At 36.9% G+C, this 20,657-nt stretch overlaps 3 protein-coding genes across 3 annotated transcripts in view; 1 reads left to right on the plus strand and 2 right to left on the minus strand.

The window, feature by feature from the left end:
- LOC109097327 (jhy protein homolog) overlaps positions 1 to 6,781 on the plus strand; it is a 15,008-nt gene extending 8,227 nt beyond the window's left edge. The window contains exons 4-9 of the mRNA XM_042765233.1: positions 850 to 954; positions 1,797 to 2,371; positions 3,072 to 3,357; positions 5,353 to 5,439; positions 5,981 to 6,118; positions 6,336 to 6,781. Of these exons, the coding sequence (XP_042621167.1) occupies positions 850 to 954; positions 1,797 to 2,371; positions 3,072 to 3,357; positions 5,353 to 5,439; positions 5,981 to 6,118; positions 6,336 to 6,536 (1,392 nt within the window). The 3' untranslated portion in view covers positions 6,537 to 6,781. The remainder of the gene's footprint in view (positions 1 to 849; positions 955 to 1,796; positions 2,372 to 3,071; positions 3,358 to 5,352; positions 5,440 to 5,980; positions 6,119 to 6,335) is intronic.
- A 3,536-nt stretch (positions 6,782 to 10,317) lies between these two features.
- Positions 10,318 to 12,755, minus strand: LOC109097325 (brain-specific homeobox). Its single transcript, XM_019110949.2, has 3 exons — positions 12,123 to 12,755; positions 11,092 to 11,282; positions 10,318 to 10,663 (listed from the first exon to the last, which is right to left on the minus strand). The coding sequence occupies exons 1-3, from the start codon at positions 12,373 to 12,375 to the stop codon at positions 10,424 to 10,426; spliced, it is 684 nt and encodes a 227-aa protein (XP_018966494.2). The 5' UTR covers positions 12,376 to 12,755; the 3' UTR covers positions 10,318 to 10,423.
- A 2,384-nt stretch (positions 12,756 to 15,139) lies between these two features.
- LOC109097501 (lens fiber membrane intrinsic protein-like) lies at positions 15,140 to 18,097 on the minus strand. The gene is made up of 5 exons (XM_019111153.2): positions 17,940 to 18,097; positions 16,437 to 16,629; positions 16,067 to 16,216; positions 15,564 to 15,698; positions 15,140 to 15,322 (listed from the first exon to the last, which is right to left on the minus strand). The coding sequence occupies exons 2-5, from the start codon at positions 16,609 to 16,611 to the stop codon at positions 15,261 to 15,263; spliced, it is 522 nt and encodes a 173-aa protein (XP_018966698.1). The 5' UTR covers positions 16,612 to 16,629; positions 17,940 to 18,097; the 3' UTR covers positions 15,140 to 15,260.
- Between the last annotated feature and the right edge of the window lie 2,560 nt (positions 18,098 to 20,657).

Consider the following 20,657-nt stretch of genomic DNA (forward strand, 5'->3'; position numbering starts at 1 on the left):
GTCCCAGTAATGTTGAAGGCTGTCTACAAATCAGTTCCTTGCGCACATGGCCTTTCGCTAAATAGGTAGACCAGCATGGCTGCCTGTTTATTGATGGATATGTTACAACTCAATCCACTCACTGCTGCATGTGTCTCTTTGACCTTCCTTTTTTCACGCTTTCAGAATTAGCCGCATGCATTCAGGGACGCCGCAAGCTGTCAATACTATCGATTGGCAAGAATTGTCCTCGGCCGCCAAAGTGACTGGAAGTTTACTAAATGATTTTCATTACAGCATTAGCTGTAGATATTCTGCCTCTGAACGGGTACATTAAGAAAAATTGAGAGAGTGCACTGATGTAACATAGATGTATCTAGACACTTATCTCCGAACTGCTTTGAGAGAATCATTTTAAAGAGAATCAATAAAACACTCTTCTAGACACATGCAGGTCAGCTCAGAGGAGCAGTGGTTAGTAATTAAGAATAAAAACTTGATCATAAAAAGTCAGTTGAATTGGTATGTTTGCCAGACGCTCAGGGACAAATTGTTTTATAGACAAACTTGACTGTCTGTCAGCTCCGTTTTTGAGTAGGTGGACGATTTATTGCAGCTGTCAGCATACATTTACGCAAAACACAGTGTGTAATTTATCGCCCAGACATTTCTTCTCATACTCATGGATGTCTTCGTTTCACTCTCACGGTGCACAGTTTGCCCCTGTTGTTTGCAGTCAATAGTTGAATATAAATGTGAGGCGAAATAATAGCATTTTATTGACAAGGCATCAGGTGAATTGTTAAAAGGAGGCTTATCAAACAGTCAACCCTTTCACTCCCCTTTCCCTTCTTTCTTCTCTTCTCACAGCCCAGGCAAACCTCCTACGAGACTATCAGCACTCATAGCCCGGAGAGTCAAGACAATGTCTTGGATCCCGAGCTGATGTGGCTCCAAAAAACACAAAGACTGAAGGTAGGGCTCACTTTATTGATTCCATCCATCTCTATCTGTGCAGATGTAGGTGGGTCTGCTTGGCACAATCCTTTGCCCTAATGCATAACAGTCTGCGAGGGCTTCCTCTCAAGATGAAAATGTCTGCACAGTGGGCACAATGTCACCAGGGATTTCATTTCTGCTGTGATGGACGCAATTTCTGATAGAGTTGTTCAGGCACAATGGAGCCTCTGAAATGTCTTGAAAAGGAGCCTGTGCCGAGGAAAGAGGGGGAATGGAGAAGCATCATTATTTTGAGCACTTGAACGGTCACCTTAATGCCAGCAAGCAGAGAAGTGTAAATATTTTCCCATTAAGAATGGTGCAAGCTGGTGTTGGCTAAATCAGAAGCATTACATGCTGAGGCACAGCCTAAGACCTCACAAGAATAATGTTCGTCGGTCTCCCATGAATGCCAGGCTCACCACAAAGAAACATTATATAAATTCTCCTGTCTTTCTTTCCTCTCGGTCATGAAAATATCCATGAAGCCACAGTTATATAAGGACATATATCTGTTCAGTGGGATGTATTATTTTAGCGAATTAGAGTATGTGGGACACTATTTCCAAAATCTTTGTCATGACTTGAATTGAAAATTTTATTTTTAAGGGGCATTATTTTGTACAAATCGATTTTGCCCAAAGATCCCTTGTCATAATTTGGAAAATTATTTAATTTATGCTAATATCATCCTTTTGTGCCTTCAGACTTTGAAAAACAACATCTAGAATTTAGCTTATTTAGTCATAACACAGAATAGATCTTAAGTGCTCTGGTCAGATTTTCATTTTTTTCTCCTAATTTTTACCCAATTACAGCAGAGCCATAAAGAAAAGAAGGAACCGAAGAGGAGAGAGCGATCCAGCAGCCACCCAGATCAGTTCAAGCCTCCAGAATCCAAACCCAGAGCGTACCCCTTACCCCTTAAACCCCTTACAGAGAGAAAAGTCATCAGCGCTGATCACCAGCCACAGGACTCTAAGGAAGCTTACACCTTTGACCCACCACAACACCAGTCTGGACTTCCATCTCACACTCATGCTCCACCGACCGTCAACCTTAACATAAACCTCCACACACCTGCCAACCACACACAGCCACTGAATATTTCCCAGAAAGAGACCATTTTTACTCTTGTTTCTCAAGCTCTACAATGGGATAGGACTGATCTGTTTAACCCACCCTTTTTACAACATGGTTATCCATTTTACCCTTATGTGCCTCCTAATTCAGAACAGCAGATGGGATTGGCTCCAAAAGCAGTTGTATCTTCACCAGCCCCCAAGTCTGGAGTGGTACAAGCTGTGAACAGAAGTGTTCCTCAGTGGCATGCTGGGAAACCTACTCCCAATACGTTTGAGAAGACATCATTCAAGAATCACAACAGACTCAGGCAAGTCCAGAAACATACTTTATGCAAGTATTTGTTTATAGTATGTTCACACAGCACTGTATTGTTTTTGAGGCTGCAGAGTGTCTTTTTTCAATCAGCTTATTGTGGGTCAGTGATGCTCATATTTTGTCTTACCTGTTAATTTACTCAAAAATGCAATTCATACATTTAATGACTTGAATACACCACTTTTATAATGAGAATGTTTTTAATTTCTGAATTAAAATTCACATTAATATGTTTTGGACAGTGATGTGTCAAAAAATGTCCCTTAAATTCTTAAAAAGAAAACCTATTTATTTTGTCATGCTTCACGACCTATTAATATTTGAAATGGCAAAACATCATGTTGTGCAACCAACATGCAGGGGAAAAAAATATATAAAAAAGGAAATTATATCATTGAGAAAACCCCTGCAGACTCTCATGAGTGTGTTATGGTCATTAAGTCTACTGAAACATCAGATAAATTGACATTTTTAGTTGGTTCAGATAGTATAGTGTGACTCCAAGAAATTTAATGATATTAATGTAATGATATAAATACTTTTACCTTAAACAATGTATATAAAAAAATTAATTATGAGACTAATGCCAGAGAAATTACACACTGCAGCTTTAAATACACTGACTTTATTGAATTTAGAATATACAACATGCAAAATATGTACCCTAGGTCTTAGCATTCATGTTTCCATAGGATACCAGAGCTACAATTGCCCACGTCTTCTCAAGTGGAGCCCAGCCACCATCCACCTGAGCTTTTGCCTGTTGATGAGGACAGCGTGGAACCCTGTGCGCTCCCAACACATATCTCTGGTCCTTACACAGTGCTGCCCCCTATAGCCCAAGCTCACAGCAGCGACACTGAACTCTGCTCAGATAGATCAGATCAGCAGTTGAATCCAATCCACAGAAGCAGCTCAGAAGGTTACCTTTCACAGATGGAAAAACACAGACAGCTGAGGGCAAATTCAAATTATAAGGTGTGTATATGTGTGTTTAGTTAGGATTCAGTGTGTTTTTTTGTTTATCCTTTGTCTAGTATGTGACTTATTTTACAGCATTTAGTTTTCTGTCTATGAAATAAATTTAAAATATTAAAATATGACATTACATCTATAAAATATAGATTTTTCTCATAGTTTAAAATCAATTATAATTTAATATTAATTTTAGTAAAGGAGAACCTTGTAAAGAATCATATTTAGGGGTCCGTGGCATAAAAAAGTTTAAAACCCCTGATTTAAACCAATTATTGTAATAAATAGGAAAATAAATAGCATAATAACTACAGCGACCAGTTTATACTTAGTAAACATCTTTAAATTGCCATGACAGTATCTCAGTGGGGCCTGTTGCAGATGTAACAGTTATTGTGTGGGCTGATTCAGACAGCAGGTTAATTGTATAAGTAATTGAAGACACTCTTAATTGCAATGAGATGATGATATAAGGCACGGTCACAAAGATGACATTGAAAAGCGTTAGAGGATAAGTTGATTAAGCAGCACCCCCGTCTGTGCGGAGCAGGGCTGCTAAGATGGTGATTTGCATTTAATGATGGCCTCTTTGTCCTCTAGCACCTTGAGTTCTGCAGGAAAGTCCCTCTCAGGAGCAGACTTACGCCATTTACACAGAGGAGATTTATATTTACTCAACAGTTGTGTCTGTTCAGTTAAAGGAGTGTAGGAAAGTTCACCCAAAAATTTAAATTATTGCAACACTTACTCATTCCATGGAAAAATGTAGCTTTACATCACTTGCTCACCAATGGATCCTCTGCAGTGAATGGGGGCCATCAGAATGAGAGTTCAAACATCGCAATAATCTGTAAGACTCTGGTCCATCAATTAATGTCTTGTGAAGTGAAACGCTGCATGTTTATAATAAACATTATAAGTAATATAAGTAATAAGCAAACATTTAATAAATCATTAAGACGTTTGTAACTTAACAGAACCGTTGCTTCTGGCTAAAATACAAGTCCTTTATCCATAATATTGCTTTCTCCAATGAAAAAGTTGTCTCATCTGAATCAGGAGAGTAATATGCACAGATCAATCACTGTTTACATGTGAAAACAGTCCAGAACAGTTCTTAACAAATATGTCAGTGGATTTTGATGTGAAGACATCAGGGGATGGACTTTTGCCAGAAGTGATGGCTTAAAGTTAAGATGCCTTAATGGTGGATTTGTTTCTTACAAACATGCAGCTTTTCATTTCCCAAGACTATAACTGATGGACTGCCGTTTTGTGGATTACTTGTGGATTATTGAGATGTTTTTATCAGCTGTTTAGACTGTCATTCTGACGGCACCCATTCACTGCAAAGGATCTGTTGGTGAGCAAGTGAAGCAATGCTAAATTTCTCCAAATCTTTTCTGATGGAGAAACAAACTCATCTACACCTTGGATGGCCTGAGGATGAGTAAAGTTTTAGCAAATTTAAATTTTTGGGTGAAATATTTCTTTAAATGATGAAAGAGTTTTCATTTTTGGGTGAACTATCCCTTTAAATTATTGTAGTGTCTGTACTATTATGCTTCTAGTTCAGTAAAATTCTTAGTGCTGTATGAACACATCACAATTTAAGGATCATGGAACACATCCACTTGATGCTGTGTCTGGATTATGCAGTTCTTACACCATAAAATCAATTGCTTTCCTGGGAGAAGCTTGCTCTCCTCACCTTGCTGTGCCCGCCATCATGTCTCATAGGATTATGGGATAAATTTGTAAAACAGCTAGTGTGGCAGCCCAAGGGGAAGCAGATCAGAGTGGAAAACAGTTGTCCTGCAGTGTCCATGACCAATGGCTGAGTCCTGAGAATCCGAAGGAGCCTGACCTGATTAGTGCTTTTATTTGCAGATTGTTGCATGAGTAGGATTAAGACTGTTTTCCTCACAGTATCTTTACAATTTAAACAGTCATGTGGATAGTGAATAAATGTATATGCATTACAAAATGTCTTCTCAGGCTTATACACTGAAGGACTACAAAAACATGAAACAGGAGGTGAAGCTTGGAGGTCTTGGACCAACAAACACAATACCAGAAGCTGTGGTAAATACTCACTTCAGATTGTATAAAGACTTAAGCATCTGGCGATATACATAAATAATGTTGTTTAATCAGAATAATTTGTGTGTGTGGAGATTTAGGAGAAAGACTCAATGGATAATTGGTGATCTGCTTGTTGAATATTGATTTAGCTAATCCCTAATTGCTACGTCCAATTGTTGAGTGTGGCCGTGTCTCAATAACCCCCTCTTTTCGTTTCCTCGTGAATTTAAAAGACTTGTGTTTCTGAACACAACAGAAATGGACCAACTAATCTAATGAGCATTGACAATGAGGTATTTTCCAGCTCGGCTGATGTAAAAATTTTCACATAAAATAACTGTTTTTGCACCGCTCACAGCCTGAGAGAGGTGTTGACACTGATTCTGAAAGGGATGATGAGTTTTATTTGGCTTTGTTTGCTGCTGTTGAGTAGCTTCATGGAGGGATGTACAAAGAAACAGAGGGGCCTTAGAAGAGAAATGGCTTAGGTAATTAAAGCTCCCTTTTGTAATCTTGCTGCTCTTTCTTTCACTGCTGTCAGGCAGAGAAAATTAGACGACAGAAGCTGTATTCAAATGTGATCCGCGAACAGAACAAGAAGATAAGTAGGATGATTCCCTCTCTGTCGGCCAAGGACCCAGTGGGCAGTGACAATCAAGACACCGTTCCCAGGAGGAAGGTAAGAGAATCTCATTCTGAAAACAGGAGCTTTATTTAATCCGTAAATCATATAGTGTATGTCTTTCATCGAAAGTGGTTTGCGTGTGTATGTCATCATATTTTTATTTCATAGTTTTATTGTTTGTTTGTTTGTTTGTTTCATTCTAATTGAGGTCATAATCTCTTATCGTATACTTTTTTAATCTCAAATAATTTTTCAATTTTATTTCGACCAGGCTTTAGAATATGCCAAAAATATTGCAAAGCCCAAACCCCCTCCAAAGCCAAAGGATAGACCCAGAGAGCAGAACGTGAGCACACGATCTCAATATCCACAGGAAATGGACCCATTCAATTTGGCCACTCTGGAGATGTTGAGACGGCACGAGGAAGAGAAATGTGCCGTGGCTCGCTTCAGAACCATTCCTGCCATTTAATCTAGAGCCTTTATTCACTACAAAGCAACATCTACATGAGTTATATCAATTGCACTTCTATAGAATCTCTGTTTTTCCTTGCTTTAACTTTGTGTGTTGATTTTGTGTGTACTGTATATGCATAATACTCATTGTAATCCTGCTCAGTTGCAAAGCACTGGAAGTGGAACAGGTGTTTAGCACATAATTAACTGCATACTCATTTCAAAAAAAAAATTTTCAATATAAAGAAATCTCAAATGAAATGCTGTGGGGTTTTGTTTGCATTATCCTGCTATTTTCCCCCTTGTTTCAATAGGTCTGTGCACAAGAGCACCAATCTCTTCAAGCACACCTGGATGCACCGTTAACCCAGTGTAACATGCCGTTTTCTGTCAGTTCCCGGCTATTAGTCTGATTATATCCACTTTCTCCTGCCCTTTTCTTTCACCAAGAGAAAAAAATAGGTCAAATAAGGATGACACTTTGAAGCCTCCCTTATTAGAGCCTACAAACTTGTTTTCTGTATTTTAAAGTGATAATTTTCCCCCTAAAACAAGCTCAAGCACCTATTTCTTTAATGGAAGCTTTAGATCGTTATCAAAGAGCTATTTACTCCTATGTAATATTTTAATTAGATTATAGCCTCTATTTAACCCATCATGTCTGCTTTGATACTCTGTGTTTTCAGTGTTAAGCCTCAGAGGCGAGGCTAATAAATGCTGGACCTTTTGAATTAATGAGAAATGCTGCCTTTCCAGACCGACTCTCTTTGCATCTTTTTCACTCTCTCTCTCTTTGCTGCCATTGAAATCAGTTAATTGAAGGGGTCTCTCTCAACCGCACATGAAGGAGGGTGAATTAGCATCCCTTTTTACGGATTGGGAGACTGAGGCAGGCTTTGATCTGTGGACAGTGCTGAAGGAGGCGGCAGGGCCCTGTAAATGAGCTGATGGCTCTGCTATTAGAGCAACATGCAGATGCGTCCATGTGTTGCAAAACGCTTAATCTTTTAATTGATCACCTTCCGCACGGCCTATTCTCTTGCAGTGTTTTATTTTCCCCGACTAAATCAGAATCACGTTTTGAAAACGACATGAATTGTTTTTCAAAGGGTGGAAGTGTGCCACATACCCTGTTAAGAGTAAAAAAAAAAAATGCCGCAAATGAATGCGACCTACCCCTTGCTACACGTGTTAACATAAATATTTGATTTTAAAAATCAGCTTTAGAATAATTCCGCAATAAAAATGATTTCGTTATTTTTAGGACACCTGTTGCATCGTAAAAGATACTTTTAGAGGAGTCTAAATAAATGTTATCAAACATATAGCCTACGCGTCAACAGCGTTTTAAAACAAAGTTTCAGTAACAAGTTTTCAGAGCGCGCTAACAGAACAGACGTCGTCATAGTAGGTAACCATAGCAACGGCTGCGGGATGGCTCTCTGTATCGGACGGTACTTCAAAAAAGTTGCTCTACTGTTGGCCAATTTTTATCACGTTATTATAGATTAACAGATCAGAAATATACCAATTGTAAAACAATTGGTCGCTTCGAACTCTGAAAGGTAAAAAAAAAAAAAAATACTGACGGAAATTCCGTTTAAACATCCGTGAAAGTTATCGAGTAATTCACACACTGAAACTAACTAAATTGCAACTAGTAGGCTACACTGTTATTAGACTAATAAAATATAGGCTAAGACTTTTTGTAAGTCGCCTAAAATTAAAAGGACAGAACACACGGTGTTCACTCCAGTGAGTGAAAAGGCATTTTAAAACTAGCTTATATTTAACATAGACCTACATGGCACAGGAATAATGTTCTAATCAATAAGATGCACAATTTGAGTTTAAATCGACTGTCCAAAACAATTCCAATATTCTCACGCCATACCCAGCCTTCATAAAATTGTCATACAAAAAATATTCTCATACATTCAGACTCAGATCTCTGCTGTAAGGTTGATTTCAGAACAGGGATTGATTCAGATAAAAACACGAACCACTGAGCACCATATTCTAATACTTAAAGTAAGTTAGTCCTATTTATCTGTATTTATGTGTCCAGTTTGTATAAATGATAAAGAAAGCGGGAAAAACTAATGATGACAAACAAAGAGCAGAGCTAAATCATGCATTTATGCATCTGTATCTTTGATGCAAGCAGTTTTTATTGACAAATCAATTGATTTTCCATGTGATTTCTATTTATTATTATTTGGCTAATATTCCTCCTATATTGTAAGTGATAATGTTATTAATACTGTAATAATCTGGACTATTAGCCTATTCATTCCTCTCGTGTTTGGAATTGTGATAACCCACAGCTTTCATGAATTTAAGAAAATTATGAAAGAAAAGAAAAAAAGACGCAGCTCGTTTAAGAATTGTCAGATAATTCACTCAATGTACATTTGTTTATACACACTGTGTGTTTTAACAAATGAGTGTGTTTAATAAAAATGACAAGTATGAGTTCAAAGTCAAAACAGCAAAAAAATCATCGTCCCGCGAAAGTGCTGAGAATGTCAATGTGTTTCAGTTGGAGAAAATTGTTACATCCTTTCGATTATTTATCAAAGTACTTACTTGCCATCCATTCCAAATTTACAAAAATGGTCGTCAGACATAAAGCCATCCAAATTTAAAAAAAATAACAACAAAAATAAAGCCAAAACTATTGTAATAATAATAATAATAATGTTGAATAAACACCCATAAATTTCAATAACCTTTATAAATCCATAGAACAGTAGGCTATATAACATTAGAATATCAGGTGGTTCCCAAACTTTTAAGTCCGCGACCTCACCAAGATAAATGCGCTGCTGCCCGGCAGCATGCCCCCCCCCCCCATCACAACCCGTTTTCAGCCTCGTTTAACTTTAGCCGCAGCGGGATATAGATGTGTCACTTTTATGGTTTCCATGGGTGACGCGCGAGAATGCTTGTCACGTGTGAAATGACATCTGCTTTTTGATGTCATTTTTTTCCTTTTTTATCCAAATATTCACAATTTGTTAGATATGGCATGAATAGCTGATATTCCGATTTTCGAATGCAAGTAAGTGTTTTGTTGTTTAAAACACCTATATAACGTCTCGCGTTAGTTGGAGCTGTATGCGCGCGAATGGGCGCCGCCATCTTAGTTTGTCCGCAGACGCAGTCAGAGAATCGGATCTGTTTGCATTTACAACACGTGAATTCATCCACTTCTCCCGAAATACATAAAAGTAAGTGGATGGTGAACTGGGAGATAATATAGTAAACCTTAAAGCCACTTACCAATGTGTAGGTCTATCTGAAATGCATAAAACGTGTCTAATTATAATGGAAAGGATTATTATTGCCTCGTCCCCCCCCCCCCTTTTTTTTTTTTTGTTGACATCAGTGTGTATTTTTACAAACTCTTAAATGTATTTGTTTTTTAATAGTTTATTGTCTGAAACCAAAATAAAAACCATATGTGGTTTGAAAAAAAACACTGAAAAGTTGTGATGACAGGTATAGGCTCTGGCGACGCCTGTCTCTGACTCAGCGCCAGCCAACGCGCGATCACATTTGAGTTTCACGTCATGCACTGACCGGTGTGATCGTACACTCCAGGGACCAGCCTAGACTGATCACACCGGTGTGATCGTACGTGCGAAAGCGGGTTAAATTAATTACTACGAAGATATATAGGGGACTTTTTTTTATAGACAATCATCTCGACGCGACCCCTGCGCCGGGGTCCCGCGACCCCCAATGCTCTCAAAAAAAAAAAAAAAAAAAAAAAAAGCTATATAACATTAGACCAATGCTCTCAAAAAAAAAAAAAAAAAAAAAAAAAAACTATATATAATTTCCTATCTAAAAGACTGTAATTAATATGTACATTTTTGTTCATGGGGGGTGATAATACTAGAGTAGATGTTCAGGAGAGCAAATGTCATCTTCAATATCGACATCATCTTCATTGTCATCCAGCGTGTATCTGTCCGGACTCATGCCGTTTTTACCGTCTGTACTTTTCTCGGGCATTTCGCTCTCGCTCGTGTTCTCCAGCGATCTGTCTACATCGTTTGGGTTTTTCTGGTCGTCTTGTGTTTTCCTCAGTTGTTTTTTATGCTTCATCCTCCGGTTTTGAAACCACGTCTTTACCTACATAAGGCAAACGAATTATAAGCCTTAATGAACTCCTGATTCGTTTTCATAAAAGGTTCATTAACATGTACGATCTTAAAAATATATATAGGCCTATGTGAGTTATTCAACAATAGCGTTATTACCAACGCTATCTCACGACCAATTCGTACGTATTTTACGAGGTGGCTAATTCGTACGAATTTGTACGACCTCACTCGTACGATTTCATACGATTTGCCTAGACCCCAGTGACGGGTAGGTTTAGGGGCGGGGGTTGGGTGTAGGTAATTCGTACAAATTCATACGAATGTGCAACTCGTAAAAATACGTACGATTTGGCAAAAAATCGTATGAATTTGTACGAGTGTGGTCGTACGAATTCGTACGAATTCGCAACCTCTTAAACAAAGTACGAATTAGCCAAATATCAAACAAAACATTACCTGTGTTTCCGATAGACTGAGCGCCGTAGCCAGTTCCACGCGCTCAGGTGTAGACAGATATCTCTGGACCTCGAACCTTTTCTCGAGTCCGGAGAGCTGGGAGTCTGAGAACACTGTTCTTGCCTTTCTGCGTCTACAGTGCTTCCCTGGTAATTCGGGATGATGCTGAAATAACGCAGGCATCTGCATTCCTTTTGCAATGGAAACATAATGGTAACCATTAATATATTTTGTTCAAATTGAAATTAAGCTTGCAGCCTTGCAGAAAAATGTCAATGTTTATATTTCAGTCGCGTTTTAAAGTTAACAGCGAAAAACACGTACAACATAAGTTAGAAAAAAATATTTCTTGTTTTAATAGAGCTGATTTATTATTATTATTATTATTATTATTATTATTATTATTATTATTTTATTTCTTTATTCTATAAATAAATAAATCGATTGGGGGAAAAAAAAAACATATGCTGTTTTAAGCGGCAGGTGATCCCAATAAATAAAAGCCATGAAGTAGGCCCAACTACAGATATCGATAGTTTTTTTATTATTATTATTATTATTATCATTATTACCCAGAGAAAAAACATAGTTCTATGCTCTAAGATCACGCTAAAATGTGGTTACTAAAAATGATTTAGAATGTACAAATTCTAACCCTTAAAATACATTCGTGCAATCGAATGTAGTCACAGTGATGGATTTATATTAAATAATATTTTGACTTGAATAAAACCAATTGATTTAAACACGAAGCTAAATTTAGGTTAATTGATATCCTATCATATTTGGAGCTTACTTTTTCCCACTATACCAATTTACCATACATTAAGGTTCAATATATGGAATGATTTCTAAAATATTAACTTGACTGACGTAGGCCTGTTTAATGTTTATGTTAGCAGTCATATCTTCCATTCATAGCCATACAAACAAAATAAATAAGTGAAACATACATCCATTAAATGCATATAATATGCACAATTTTTCACTTCACGTAAAGGCCTGAGTTTAAATGTGCGGTTGCTACTTACCCGAGGTGAAAAAGTACGGATGGTGTTCAGGTTTGTGTAGCGGATGATGCGGATGAGGAGCCAGTATCGGTGTAGGCATAAGTGGATATCCATACTCTATAAGAGGCAACCGGGAGGCAAGAGAGTTTGAAAAGGGCGAGGGAAACACCTCTCGCAAAGGTTTAGGTTTATGTAGTAAAATATCTTCAATGAAGAACGACGTTGACCTTTGAGCCGGCATCTGGGGGACCGGAGAAGTGTAGTTCAGATTCATCTCAAAATGTAAAAACACAAAACGGAGAATCCGTGGGGCTTGTGATGCCTGATGCAAACAAAATCACTCAGTTGGTCCAAGTCTTCAGGACCTTTAAAGCTGGAACGTAGTCTCGTTGGCAACCTGTGCACGGTGGTACAGGTACATTACTATTTATTTGGATCGAGACTGACAGCAGCAAATCAGGAAGTAGATTAGCACTCAACCAATGGCGCGACGGCTGGGCGGAGGATTGAACGACTTCTTTATGGATTAATTATGCAGGCGGCTGGAGGAGCGGAAGGGTCGCTCCCCGTGGTGCTGAAAAAGCCTCGCTACAAGAGCCCTGTCCCCGCAGCAGTCACTCAGACATAAGCCTGCACTTTCACTGTACACTGGCTTAAAAGGCGCGTGGACCTGTCAAGAATCTTAACAAAGGGCTGGCAGCGTTTAAAGAATTCAGAATAATGCTCCGCACGCACCTGTTAGAATCCAGCTGAAGCTTCGGTTACCACCGTTACAATTTAAACTCGTCTTCGCGATTTCTGTATTTAAGTGTTCTTTTGGATTGCTACCTCAAAAATGTATAAAAACCAAACAACAATAAATTATTGAGGTTGGAATAAAAAAAAAAAAATCTTGATAGTATATATTTTAAAATGGGTTACAAATAAGCCGTAATTTCAGTCAAATGCCAACGATTTAAATGTTTTTCGCAGTTCTGTATTTAAACCTACCTTCCGGATCGCTACTAAAATTACCAACTTAAAATAATCATACAAAACAATTAATTAGGCTATGTGTGAATTAATAAATAATTAAGGTTCTAATGCCACTTCTTTCAGTTATGACCGTTACAATTAGAATTTTCTTCGCTACCCTATACGAAAATTAACTTGGTTTTACTACAAAGACAACAAATTAACCATGGTTTCGCTACACTAACCAAAGCTTAACCATGCTATTTGTAGTAAAAGTATGATAATCCATCTGCAAAAAAAAAAAAAAAAAAAAAAACCTTGGTTACACTTTTACTATAATAATACCAGAAATATCTAGACATCTAAGGGTATTCTGTAGCTATTCTTTGTATTTATTTTAACACACACACACACACACACACACACACACAAAAAAAATAAATTAGGAGTAAAAAAACAAAAAACAACAACAACAACAACAAAAAAACACATTTAACCACTTAAGTAGTAGTTACTTTTGTGAAAAAGTAAAAAAGGAAAACGATCTTTTTTAAACGTCTGTGGTTCTTGTTTCTTGGTGTTTCACCGTGTTTTCTTTTTCTTTTTTCATTTAGCCTATCGGTGAGAGAACATGTAGGCTGTTTGCTACAATTTTTTTATTTCATGAGACGGTACAGGGCAACAGGGCTTCCGTGAAATAGGATTTAATTGTAGATATTGAAATCCGCAAGGATACAAGTGTGCTTCAGTTTCGTCTCAACTGATGGAGCGGTAATTTGTTGATATCGTGTTGTCATCACATCTGCAATCACGGGGGCTAATGGTAAAAGTGTTTCATTATTGGCAGAAGTCTTGCAGCAATGCAATTAGGTAATTAGGTTGGATGTTAGAGCGGAAGTAGTAATCCTCGACCGCAGGATTTCCATTTGATCAGATGGGTTATAACAAATTAATTACCCAAGTCAAGTCAATTGGCCACGAAAATACAGTATTCCTGCAAATGTAAGACATGGCCTCATTAGTAGTGTCGGTGTATTCCAAGAAAACTGAAGACCATCCAAATTACAAAACATTACAGAGTTGCTCAGTTTTAATGAGTTTCTAGTCGTTTAATAAGTATCTCTGTCACTCCTGAATGCATGCAATTATCTTTTCAGATTTATTTGTTATTTGGGAAGTATTTTATAAGTATAGTCTACTCTACATCATGATATGCTTATAAAAATAAATCAGTTTAAGCATAAAACTAACACTATATTAGTGGGGTTTATATTAATCTTTATGCAATAAATTATACGCAATCAATTCTACAAAATTCTGACTCAAAAGTACATTTCTCAGCGATGTTTAGGTATGTTTTACTGAGACACACATATCAATTAAGAAAACGATTTCGTCCAGATTATATGAAAATTTGCTAAAGCTTTTCCAGAATTTAACAAAACAGGCCTATCTGTCACATGACGTTTGTTTATTCAACTATTTAATGTGATTTTGCAGCACTGTAACCTTTTATTCATGGGGCACCTGCGCTCCACACTGCTAACGAATCATGGTAACAATTTGCTTTTATGGCAAAACGCGAAAGTAAATGTACTAATGGTGATGGAATCGCCTTTACTTGAGAAGTCGATAGAATCCACACCCAGAGGCAGTTAAGCAGCTTTTAATAGCCATTTAATCAAGTGAAATTGGGAGACAGCACGCCACTGCGTCACACCTAAGTGGTGCGTTTCTGTAAGAGGCTTGTGGCATTAGCTCGCGCTCCTTATATTGAGAGCAGTTTACATGCTAGACTAGTTTATTGTGTAATTCCAAGTCCTTACATATCTCAAAAATATAGTTTGATACATACATTCTATATTTTTGATAGCATCTTTGCTATCATATTTGTACATATATTTGTCTGTCTGTAGGACCACTTTATTTTTTAGAAAGATAGAATGAATGAAGGACAGGAAAAAAGGGATGAAGGCAAAACAAAGAGAAATAATAATTATTTTGAATGTTTTTCATCTTATAATCAGATTCTCCACCAGTTGTTTTGTACAGTTTTTCATAATATAGACAGAAATAAAGATTGTAAGTGTTCACACATTGTTATACCATCGATGATTCTTTATTTAAAATGTACTTATTTTCATGATGTAATGGTGTTTGATACTGAAGTGGCTTCCAATATTGATGATAATAAAGCCCAGTTTTCTATTGAGGATTTGAGCTTCTGGGGCATTCATGCATCCGGTATGCACACATGTAGAAAATTCCTACATAAAAACAAAAACAATCACATTAATAAATGAAGTCAAAAACTGGTTGTGTTTACCTCCAATTGACCTCCCTTAATAAGATTGTGTTTATACAGAAAATAACTTTAAAAGTAGAAAAAAATACCTATATCAGTTGATCATGCACTAGTACACACCATTTAAAACTAATGTATATAATGCAAAAGAATAAAGTAGATCATTTAGAGGTGCAGATTTCAGACTGCAAAACTGTCATTACCTGAAAAGAAAGTGAGCACAACAGACACCCAGCCAATGATGTAAGACCAGGAGAACCTCCAGTTACCATAGCGTTTACCATAGTAATTTATTGTAACTCCAGTGTACACAGCCATGGCCAGAAACACAAAAAAGCCTTAAGGAGAAAAAGGGGAAAAAAAACAGGATTAAACTAACAAATAAATAAATAAATAAAAGTAAAAATGTTTAATGATTCAGATTCTATTATTAAATATTAAACTTTAATAAAATTATTAAATATAATTTAATATCGTAATAATTCTTTAACACTACATTACAATTTCTATGTTCCATAAAGTGCAGGTTAATTTACTTAACACAATAACAAATGCAAATAATACAATAACATTTTTATTTCTCTATAATTACATGCAACAACTAGTTGTAAACACTCTGTGAAAAACCATATTTTAAAAAGCATTAATATGAAAAATTATCTCAAATTTCAAGGTTATATATAAAGCAAGAAGAAAGGCAACTCACATGAGATGAAGAACAGAATGCCTGCAGCAAAGGTTTTATCAAACCTGTCAAAGGATGAGTAGTGGATGAAGGCCATAATACCGATGATGATGCCAAGGAAGCAGGCCAACAGAGACAAGATCATGAACGCTCGCGTAGCATCCCAGTATGCTGTGAACACACACACACACACACACACACACACACACACACACACACACACACACACGTCAGAAGGTCAAAGGTCATGTTATCACCAGCTCATTTGCACATACATGACTGTTAAAATTGAAATAAAATATAAAGATCTAGGGAACAACATCAACTTTAAAACACACACACACACAAATTTCTTCTTTAAATTTCTTGCCACTCTGACTATAAATCTCACCAATGCTGTCGGTGTGTGTGAAGCATTTTGCGGGCATGCAGTATCTCCACAGCCCCTGATGCATGTAGTTGTTTGAATGACGGTACTGCATCCAGTAATCTGTTGCTGTGGAAACAATCAGGAGTATATTGCCCACTCCTGCACAAAACAGCCCTCCTCCCATGAAGCTGTACATTCTGCACCTACAGAGAGACTAAAAACAAAGGCACACAAACATCTATGGTCGCAAATACAATCAGGCATATGGGTACATGAATTAATGCACACACACATAAAGGTCAGGGTTGCATTAGCATCGAGAGACCGCTGTAAACTCCAGCACTATTGAGACATGTAAGTGTCTGTAATTGCATTGTAATGAACACATTACTTCCTCTGAGTGAGCTGAGAGGTCAGTATCAGGAGGCTACTCTCTCACTCTCTCTTTCTTCTTTTCAGGTTAAGGCTAACAGAGCTATCAGGTGAACTGGCCGGAAGAGTTTCCAATTATGGTAAATAGGACGATGCTTATTTAGAAAAAGCATTGGTAAAGTATATCAAGGTTTTGAATGGATGTGCTTTAAATTCTATTTGCAGACTCATCGCCATTAAAATATTGACAAGTATTTTACATTTATGAATGTATGGATGGAGACATACATGTACACAGAAAGAGGTAAAACAGTTTTTGATAACCATTCAGTAGAGGGCGCCATATAGTTCAACTTCTAATTGTTAAAACAAAAATGTGTTAACTATTTGGTGACTCATACTCTTAGAATATGTTAGGGAACACTAAAAATAATAATAATAATAATATAAAAAACTTCAAAACTTCATCATTAGTAGAAAATGAGTGATTAAATGAGTGTAGAAATGTGTTTACGCTTTTATAATAATTTATTAATAATATTAATTTTAAATTATTAAAATATTTGAATAAATATCAGAAACTAGTTATATATATTTTATATAAATATACCGTACAATTCAATAGAAAAGTCCATAAAAATATGCCCCAATGTACTACAGTATGTTAATTTGAAATAATTTTATATATTGATTTTTTTTTTAAATAAGTGTTATTGAATTATGCATTTCATTGCAGTGTTGTGTTTTAAGGTTTAAGGAAATACCCGCAAACTTGATGGAAATTGTACTAATAGTTTTCAGTCAGGACATTATCCCGCTTTCTACATGTTTTTTTTTTTTTTCTTCAGTGTATTTTCAATTTTCAATTTTAATCAACTAATACATTTTTTAAAATCCTCATATTATAATATTTTGTTCTCTGGAAATATTTGTAACAGTTTTCCGAGCACTTATCTTCGAGTTAACACTACATTATTGAGTTACACCTGACAGATATTCATGTAATCATTGTATTCTTGGAGGGTTTTCCAAATAAATACTGAAGAAAAGCAGAAAACAAACAATAGCCAAACACAAAGAAATCAGTCATCAGAGGTCAACAGTTCCAACAAACAATCCGATAAGCTAGCTATTAAAAGTAGTCACACTTACCTTTATCAAACCCCTAAATAAAGTCTAAATAAAATATGCCAAGGCCCTGTAATGGCTGTGCAGGCAGCTTTGCAGCAGCTCTTAGCACTAGCGTTTAGCGGGTGAATAGAGAGAACGAGGGAAAGACCAAGCAGTGTGCTGAAACAAAAGAACAGGCAAAAACACAGCCAATCAGCTAGAGCTAGTTTTGTGAATTTGGAATCTGCTGAAGAAACAGAACTATCTACAAATCCTGATGACTGGAGGCTTTCCATTGAGCGGACGCCGCTGACCGGCCTTTAGTTGGGAAGAGGCCGAGCGGAAAATCTGGATTGCTGTTGGGCCTACAGTAGCATGGAACAATTCAATTTTCAAAACAAAATTTGAATTGTATTGTGTGTTTTCACGTTCTTCTAATATCTAGACATATGAAATGTGTTTTAGATAAATTTGCAACCTACCAATTCCAGGTTCTACTAGAAGATCACATATGATTTCCATTCAAAAAATGTTAAAACATCCAAAGTGCAATTTTGAGGAGTTCTTCTATGTTCACTATCTAATTAAAGTGATCACCCGAAACAAATGAAATTCATTTATCAGGCTTGTTCTATAAGCTACTATAAAAGCAACTGTTAAATGAATAAATGTAAATGTTCTCTTCAAAATAATCAGGTATTATGAATTAAATAAATAACCAATACCAATAACCGGTAACCAAACCATTATTCATCCAGCTGTTTGCTGTCTGAGCCTTTCACAGATTTACACAATATGCTAAAACACCTCCGATTTCTTCAACATTTGAGTCAAACTTACAACCACCCTATTGAGAATTAGCTTAGCTTTGCTTTCCCTCGCCCTTATGTGTGTTAGAGTTGTTTTCTCCTCCTGAAGGGTTCCTCTCCCATCTCCCGCACATGGTCCCGAAGATGAAAGGACCACAGTGGATCCATTACCTGCATTAGAGCAAGTTGCTCGGACCAATTGACGACTACAAAATGCAACAGGAAAGGGTTTTTTTCAAAGATGTGAGTGCCGTACTTACGTCTAACTTCATTTTTATAGACCACCGCCTATTTTGTTCCATTTCAACTGAGGCAGCAGAGGGGCATTTGATATCATTCTGGGCTATCAAAGTGGACAATATGTCTCAGAGAGAGTGAAGCATTTCTTTCTCAAATGCAGCTGGCTTTTCAGAAGATGAATTTGTTATGACATGTGTATTAAAGCAAACATTAATGATAACAAATGTCTAGCTACTCTGTGGATGCACGGAAATAAAGAATAATCCTAACAGACCTTCAAAGGATTCTCACTACCTTTGTGGGCCAGTTACATGCAGTTGCATGACAGATAAAGAAAAAAAAAATGCAATGTCACTAATGCTAGCCTAGTTCTATCAAATTCTATGGATTTATTTTTAATGCTGTCTTTAGATAGACAGACTGCATATAAGTATATCATAAATAGACAGACAAATGCACAGACAGACAGTTATAGGGCTAATGGACTGTATAGATAGGTAGGGTAGGTAGATAGATAGATAGATAGATAGATAGATAGATAGATAGATAGATAGATAGATAGATAGATAGATAGATAGATAGATAGATAGATAGATAGATAGATAGATAGATAGATAGATAGATAGATAGATAGATAGATAGATAGACTCCTTCGGTTTACTCTTAGGTCAAAATGATATTGAAATAATTTATGTTTCCAGCATCTCTCTTTCAGTAGCTTGCCCTTTCATAATGGTAAAAAACACAAACCAGTGTTCAGCCCTGACCCCTCCAACATAATGCACACTGCCTAAGAAAGACTTTGAATCCTTTAAGCTGCCAGGCGCATCCCCCTAAATGCCTAAATCAACTCTTTAGAATTTCATTTCGCAGCCTTCGGTTGGCTAATTTGTATGGCAAGTGCTTTCAACATTTTCCCGGCATTTAAGCGGCTGCCTTAATCAAAAGAGCATGCAGACGATTCTCCCTCCCATCCCTGCTCCACAGCACTGAGTATGGAATAAAACCCTTCCACTTAACCACTTAGATGAATATATCAAGAAACTAATTTGTCATTTTAATTGCATGATTTGAAGAGACGCTGCCTCACTTTGCCTCTTCCATTTTGCTAGATTTTCAATGTGAGCGCACATTAGATTGATCTATGAAAGACAGCAGAAATCACAACATTTATGTCTTTTCATTTTGCCGTAATTAGATAATTGAAATTCCTGTCACTGTCTCTGCACTTTTGCAAAACACAAACAGCACACAGACCCTAGAAGGAAGAGATTGCTTTTTTTTTTTTTTTGCTCTTTGCGTCCTCCTCTTTGTTTTTTGTTACTTTTCCCCTCTGTTGTTTTGATTTTTTTTTCTTTTCACCAGAGCAAATCACTCACTCCATCTCCTGAAGCCAGAAATAGCACAGTGCATGTCCATTTTGTTGAGATTTACTGTCCCCATTAAGTGATTGCTAGCTGAAATGACAGGGCACCTTTCTCTTGATACACTCCGAGAAACCCGGCTGGCTCACATTAAGGACACATTACTCGAGCCCATTTTCATCCAGCTGCAAGGATATCCATTAAGGTGCCTCACAACCCTAATTTTTTTCCATTTTCTCTCTCACTAAACTTGACTTCACATATTATTCCCTGCTCTGTTTTGTCATTTGCTGCGACAAATTATATCAGGGCGAGGCTATCTCTCTCAATGTTTTCCCTCCCGACAG

The sequence above is a fragment of the Cyprinus carpio genome, chromosome A10, assembly GCF_018340385.1.
Source record: "Cyprinus carpio isolate SPL01 chromosome A10, ASM1834038v1, whole genome shotgun sequence".
Taxonomy (NCBI): Eukaryota; Metazoa; Chordata; class Actinopteri; order Cypriniformes; family Cyprinidae; genus Cyprinus; species Cyprinus carpio.